The sequence below is a fragment of the Limulus polyphemus genome, unplaced genomic scaffold (genome assembly GCF_000517525.1).
Source record: "Limulus polyphemus unplaced genomic scaffold, Limulus_polyphemus-2.1.2 Scaffold4572, whole genome shotgun sequence".
Lineage (NCBI taxonomy): Eukaryota > Metazoa > Arthropoda > Merostomata > Xiphosura > Limulidae > Limulus > Limulus polyphemus.
In genome coordinates, this window is record NW_013670182.1 from 49,600 (window position 1) to 57,423 (window position 7,824).

Here is a 7,824-nt window from a genome sequence, read left to right on the forward strand (position 1 = left end):
ATCCCAATCAAAGGGGTGAACCTGCAATTTTGATGGCTCACTCCAATTATACATAGTGGAGGACATCTCATCATCTACACTAGCAGAACACCACTGCCCTACTCTAAAATATACATATAATGATAAAACCACTCAACTGAATGGTTTTATCAGTACCACATTCAAGAGGATGCCTCCATGGTCCACCACCCAAAGGGCTTGGAACAGGAAAGTGATAAAGCCTCCCATACTCCACTGGAAGAAAAAGGGGGAGAATTGCGATGCAAAATCTGGAGGAATGACAACACCTGAGACAGTGCAACAGGTGATCATGAAAACCCTATTTTAAAAAGCAGACCACTCTAGATTTATTCAATCTAAGGCATGGCAGGGATGGGCAGATATCCCCGTCTTCTTTACCCATGAAATCCATGGGCGAGTACAGTCCAGAATGAGCATATTAATGAAGCAAATATATCGCAAGGACAAACCTACAAGCTGTGTTGTGGAACACCCCATATCAGCAGAGCAGGATCCACAAATGATAAAAAAAGGAACATGCCCCTGAAAAATAAGAGATGTATATACAAAAAGGTACCTTACTCAGTCACAGTCTCACTGAAGAGTGAAGGATGGCAACAGGTGGATGATGGTACTCCAACAAGAAAGAAACAGCTACCCAAAGCAGAGAATGGGAAATGAATGTACGAGGTGTTGTCCCAATACTTCACAGGCGAAGTGCCGTCAACAGACGATATGGTTGATATGCAGGAAAAAAAGGAAGGTGCATGATCGAAGTGAAAACAGAGACCAGGAATAAAAGGCCAATCAAATCACAATCCAAACCAAATGAGTAAGGGAAAGAGGGAAGAAAAAAATCACAGGCTAAGAAGTGGTGTAAGGGAATGAAACCATTGGAAATGGATTCAAGGGAAAGAAGCCTTGAAAGCAATGAAGTAACCATCCACATGTACTGGACAGATAAGGTCATCTGAATCAAACTGAGAATAAAAGTGAAAGATGGCAAGGAACTAAAAAGTCAAAAAGAATATAATACATGAGCCCCAAAAATGTAGGTGAATAAAATCGATCCAGAACAAAAAGAACATATTGAGCCAAAACAGCCAAGAAAACCAGATCTGTGCTGGCCAGGAAGGGTCAATCAGAAAGATTTGACCTGGAGTGACATGGATGAACAAACATTTTGGGAAGAAAACTGATCTAATGAGAAAAAACTAAAGTTATAAACTGGATCTAATCCTGTCTGAACACATCGACAGCCAGAGCAAGTGTATGATGAACCAGGGACCAAAAACAAAAGAAGTAATTTGGAATTGATAAAATATTCAAAAACTTCATGTGGAGGAGTAGCCACAGGAATCAGAGCCATCAAAAATTGGAGGATTGAAGGAGAAAGTGTGTCGGGACTGGAAATTTGAACAGTAATGAGGACAAAAGCACCCGAAACACTACACTCCAGGAGATGCATGTCAAGTGCAGGGGTTCAAAAAGGAAGATCCACCATATACCACAAAAGTGTCCGCCTGGTGAATGATATAAGTCACCACTGTCAAATAATCAATATAAAACATGATTACTCAAATCCGGACAATAGGAAGAGAGTGAACTAAAGCACTTGGACTGGTGGAAATGCTAGGGTGTTTAGGTGATTAGACTTTTCATCTGTAGACTATTATCCTGAAGTCTCCTACTGATTAAACCATGCCCCCTACCTTTGGAGATGAGCATCAGAGAAGAGAAACAATCTAGAAGAAGGGGAGGATGCAGTAAACCTGACATCGTGGGGGATATATTCAACTACTAACACATATAGTTGAAAAGAGGAAAGATGAAAGTTAAGAGCAAAATCCAAAGGAACCCTAGCAAGAGACCATGGGTCATGCAGCATTTGCTGAAAAGATCACAAATGCGCTAGACCCAAAGGGAGAAGTGCTCCCATACAAACCAAATCCCATTAGAACCCCACAAGCAGTAAGATAGTGAACCAAAATGGCTTGGATTATAGAAACTCCATCGATTGCATTTGAGGAGGAGAATGGATGGTCCCAACGAAGGGGGAAATGTTTAAAAATACACTCCCCAGAGAGACTAAAATGTGAGGTATGGAACAGGAAAAACTTATCCAACTGGAAAATCCAACTACCTGAGCTGACTGTGGAAGGAGTAGATGAATATGTTAAGACTACCTCTGTTTGGAAGGAGCTAACCAAAGCTAGACATCCAATTAATGTTGTTGGTAAAATCCTCCAAAATGTGGAAGTTGGGTAAAATGCAGACCACCCACAAAAGACATACGGAATCAAAACAAGCCCAAAGGGCAAGAAACAAAACTGGTACTGAATCATGTGATAAAAAAATTAAGATAGCATCCCAAGAAATGGAAAATAAGAATGTGTACTGTGGGCATTCTCAGTCCAGCAGAAATGTTATAAAAACATATTCGAACGGGAAAGACCCAAGAAGTGATTGATGTGGGACCGATTGATTCAGAACTCCAATCAGCATCAAGCACACACGATGAATGGCGAAACCCAAAGGTAGGACAGGTAGGTGCCGGCCATGTAAAATGTATAGAGATGGCAATTTCTCAGTATGAAACAAAAGAGCAACCAAAAGTAATTTGAATATAGCATCACAGATATCCCATGTGATGCTAAGTGTACAGGAGTTGCCCCAAAAAATGTACAGGTGGAGAAAAAGAACTGACCATAAGTTTCTATTAGCAGTGGATGGTAAACAAACAGTAGTGTCCCACTCTAGAAGATCCCAAAAGCAAAGAAGCCACGTGTGGAGGGAAAAACTGAAGAAGGCTGTCATGATATAAAAGACTGTTTAGTTTAGATGTTATTGATTGATTTGTTTTTGTGAGTGAATATTTTATTATTGTTTAGTTTTTATTATGATAAGAATTAAAAGCAGATGATTGTAGGAGGTTTTGTTAATAATTCATTGATGTTGAGACTACTGAATGTCGAGAATAAAGAAGGTGGACAGGCGATTAAGTGATAAAGATATAAACAGCATGGGACAAGTGGGAAGCAGCAGACAGACAACAGCAGAAGAAAGCAAAGTTACAAAAGGAAAGGTCAACTACCATAGAAGTGATAGGCCTAACACTTAATATGTTAGAGTAAGGCTAACAAGAGATAAGAAGAAGAATTATTCCATCAAAGTGCAGTTCTAAAGTAATTGAATCAGCCTGAGTGCACTTTGACAAAAGGAACAGAGGATCTTCAGAAAAAAAATGACTAAATGATTACGGTAACTTACACCACAACTATAAGTGAATCACACACAGAATACTAGTGTGATAATAATAGAGAAGATAGTTCAGCTTGTCAACTGAAATTCTAAAGTAATTGAATAGACTTAAGTGGACTTTTGACAAGAAGGAGAGAACTACATATCTAGTGTTTATGATATGCCTATAATATCTATAGTGTTCAAGAGTTTGTTGTACATACGTTTAACTTGTTCTGAATATATATATATATATATTATTTTGAAAACAAGTGAAGTGCGTGCTGTTTATATATCATTGAATTTATCACTAACAAGACACAGACACCTACCGTAAAAGAATCCTAAGCCAACAACAATCCTAAGAATCCAACAATAACATAGTATATATATATATATATATTTATAATATTAAGAAATATAACTAAAAGCCTTTTATTTTGACAATTGGTGCAGATCAGATTTTTAAATTGTGACAATGGCAAATGCCCCAACATGGAGTAAAGGAAGAGGTATTCTACAAAAATCCCTAAATATAAATGGAACACCAAGGAAAGGAGGTGGAAAGGAGTGTGGTTAGGGTAATACAAAGCTGAAAAACTAGGTAGGGAATAAAATGGATAGGATTAACAGAGATCTGAATGACATATAATCAAGAAGAAAATCTGCCTGATGCTAAGCTAAGGAAAAAAGAATCAAACCCTGTGTAGGGCGAGGCTTGCAAGTTCTCACTCTCAAAAGAGAGACAAAACTGATCATCATGAAACAATGTCAGAAAAAGAAAGAGAATACACTGTGAAATGTGTCTACAAAAAGCTGAGACAGGCCTAGCAGATTCTGCAGTAGAAGCCTGGGAAGGTAATCCATAATCAGGTGGAGGAAAACTGACAAAATCTATATCATTGAAATGGGTTCAGTCATTGTAGGAGGAAGATGTGCAATACTGGGAGCAGGTAGGGTAGACCTCAGCCCCTAGGGGCCCTCACAAATGAAATCAATGGTAAAAAGTGTAGATCATAAAGAATGACGAAAATAGTCGATACATTACTGTTAAGAAATTGTGAAATAAACATATGTATTAGATGTTATGTGTTGAAGAAAACAAGATATTTAACCTAATAATTGATTAACCTGTAAGTATAACTACAGGAAACTGAAAATAACAGGCACTTGTTAACAGTACATGACAAAGTATATCACTAGGCTCTAAATTAAAAACCCTAACCTAACAATAAGTATGTACAATATTGGGAGAAGTTTGTGCGGACCCAGGCTCAAGGTTTTCACACAAACCAAGTTAATAGGAAAAAGTATAAAAGATAATAAATAATGAACATGAAATAGACATTATTTTGTAAAATGAAGTAAGCATGTATTTACAATAACATATGTATGAGATGAGCTGTATGGAAAAAAAAACAATAGAGTTAAAATAATGATTGATATACCAGTAAGATGAATTGCAGGTAGTCCTAAAGTAACAGATCCGTGGTAAGCTTAAGTGAATGGTATAGGTCAAAAGATACAACTAAGCCTAATTTTGAACATGAACTTAACTATGAGAATTGACCAATCCAATGAAACTTATGTTATGGAACCCAAATAATTACAGATAATAATATTAATAATAACAGTATAATGTCTTATCTTTCCAAACTTGGCGGACTGTATTTCAAAATACTTGAATCCCCAAACATGAGTTGAGGCCCAACAAAGATCAGCTCATTGGACAATCAGTCTCCCGATGAAGTAAAACCAATAATCTCCCCATGTAGTACCATCATCTGAAGACTGTAAATGTGCTGATAGAACATATAACCTCCGAAGTGGTAACTTAGAATTCAGAATTCAAAATGAATAACCAAACACAACTGTGTTGACAGAAAGAAATATAAAATAATTCCACTTTGGAATAACTCAAAAAGTTACAAATATTACTATTCTATAATAAATAGTAAACTTGTTGAGAGAAATTGATACAAATATATGGAAAAAAATTAAACATTACAACATGAGTACTGCCAAACAAGAAGTGATAGTTTGGTAGAATCAAATAGAGGGAGTCACGTGTCAGCAGTGTGTGTTGCACTCTTATTAGTGGAGGGTTGTCGCATGATGATTTGCATGCGAGATGCATTTGATTCAGTCGATTGTAAGGTACATGGAAGCTCAAGGCTTGTGAAAAAATTTTTTCATATAGATGGCAGCACTAAACAAGAATAGATATTCATGTGAGTGAAGGTAATGTACCATATCAGAAATTATTAAATTTCATTTGCACAATCTCTAAGACCTATTAAATAAATATCAAACATTTGTTTTTCAGTAAAATTTTTATTTTATCTGTTATTTTCTCTACTCTAGCTTTATACACATTTGGCCAATTTGATCGACCACATAACCACCTTAAAAAAAATCCAAATTACCCCTTTTTCTCCTGAGAATGACTGCAAATTGTAAGAGGAAACTACAATTATTTATGCTAAATAGCTTACAGCATATATAAGTATACATCTGTTTATACTTAAATTTTATTGTTTTACTCCCCTGTGACTCGTGTCTAACTAATAATCCCACCATACAAGTTGTAAATAATTCAGCAAACACTTAGCTTAAGCTACCATACTGAATTACATCGGTCCTTATCTAATCTAATGTTTCTAATTTTTACATTTTAGTTACTTTTATGATAATCAATAAAGAATATATATATATATATATATATATGAAAAACAAAAAATATGGTACTTACCAATGTCCTCATTTTTTTGCTATCAACTGTCAATGAAAGATAAGTCTACTTTTTTTTACATTAATGTTACTAGTACACTAAATAATTTTACTTAATTAAATATGCATAGAATAATAACAAGCACAAAGCAAATAATGTCCTACAACCATCATAATTTGTCTGGTTTTCTAACTATGCAATAAGATCCTTTGAAAATTTAGCTAAGCTTGTCCATATGAATACCATGAGAGAAATTTTCAAACTGAAAGCAAAGTATACAATACCCTGTACCGAAAACAACATAATACATGTTATTTGATAGATAAGAACTCTAACTTTCTACTGGTTATAAATAATGTAGTATAATACATCAGAGAGAACTACTGGCAATTTTTGAAGGAGAGGTTGTGATAGGTGGGTGTGGCAAGAGGAATGTGATTTTCTAGTTTATGGCACTGTAACCAGATAAGATTGAAGGCTATAGAAAAGGGGTGATAAATAAATTAAAGAGGGAAACTAAGAGAACAAATGTCACAATTCTCATACAAGGGAAGATTGAGGATTTGTTTTTTTTTAATATTTTCTTATGGGAACTTAAAATTTATATAATGTTAAAATTTGATTTATTAACTACATTTTGATGCCAAGTTTATTTGTATACAATGATAATAAAGTAGTTTAATAAAATTTTGAATGTAACTCTCTCATGACATGCACACATTGACCTACTTATAGAAAGATGGTTAAAGCATTAAAAACTTACTGCTCTCAACAATCCTACAAAACAACCATGAGTATCCCTTATCAAACACATCTTTTTAGATAAAAAAGAAAAATATGTTCCTGTGTTACTTGACACAATTTTCAAGACATTAATAAAAAGTTTCTATGGGTTATATGATGTAAAAGTTAAATGAGAAGAATTAAATATGTGAGCTTACTCTTTTGCTAAGGCATATCACAGGCCAAAGTGAACATCCAAATGTACAACAGCAAAACACACAACCACACAATAACCACTTGACATTAACCGGTAAGGTTTTTTTCAATACACTGTTTAACCTGGATATCGTGGCTTTGTATTCTTCTGGAGCAACCTAAAAATAATATATGACAGTTATGCATTGTAATCACATGACTAAATCTTTGATCTCCTTGAGGTGGGGGAATTATTAAATTTATACTTAGCTCTATATTTTCTAACTAAACAAAAATCCAGGTGCTACTTAAATGCTAGTTTGTGGATATTGTTTTACATTTACAATCACTATTTTGCATTCATTTCTAGTGACTACAATAAAATACATTGATCACATATAATAAAGAGTAAATGCTGAAATAAAGCAGTCTAATTTTCTTTAATCAAGGTATACAAGTTTTTCTTAAAATACATGCTGACAAAAACTAAACTGTCCATTCTTTCAGTTCTAAAGGTCACTCAGCTTCATGTTATTTATACTTTTAACAATGTAGCCCCAAAGGATGTATCTACAATGATGTCAATAACATGCATAAGATGTTTGATATTAATATATTCCTCTCCCTGGAAACCTGCACTGCAATAATTGAAAATAGAACTGTTATCATTTTTACCATAAAGTACTATCATACTTTCCAATCCAATGAGATACAAATATAACTATATTCTGTATTTTAATACAGCAGCATTTTATTTTTTTCATAAAAATCAAATAATGGGACTACTAAGGGAAGAGATGATTGAAGTGGCTACAAATAGCATATTGTTTCCTAATTGACTAATTCCATCAAGATTCAACTGTCTTCAACCATATAATGCAAAAAGATTGTGCCAATCTGGACACTGTTCATCTCAAATACAAACAGAAGAAATG

The 7,824-nt window shown here is 34.6% G+C and overlaps 1 protein-coding gene across 2 annotated transcripts in view; it reads right to left on the reverse strand.

Annotated features, from left to right (window-relative positions):
- Positions 1-7,824, reverse strand: part of LOC106471362 (cysteine-rich hydrophobic domain-containing protein 2-like) — a 60,926-nt gene that overhangs the window by 37,162 nt on the left and 15,940 nt on the right. For both annotated transcript variants that reach the window (XR_002613238.1, XM_013931962.2), the window contains exon 4: positions 6,913-7,068. Coding sequence is in view for 1 of the 2 variants with exons in the window: in XM_013931962.2 (XP_013787416.1) it covers positions 6,913-7,068 (156 nt within the window). In the remaining variant the exon portion in view is untranslated. The remainder of the gene's footprint in view (positions 1-6,912; positions 7,069-7,824) is intronic.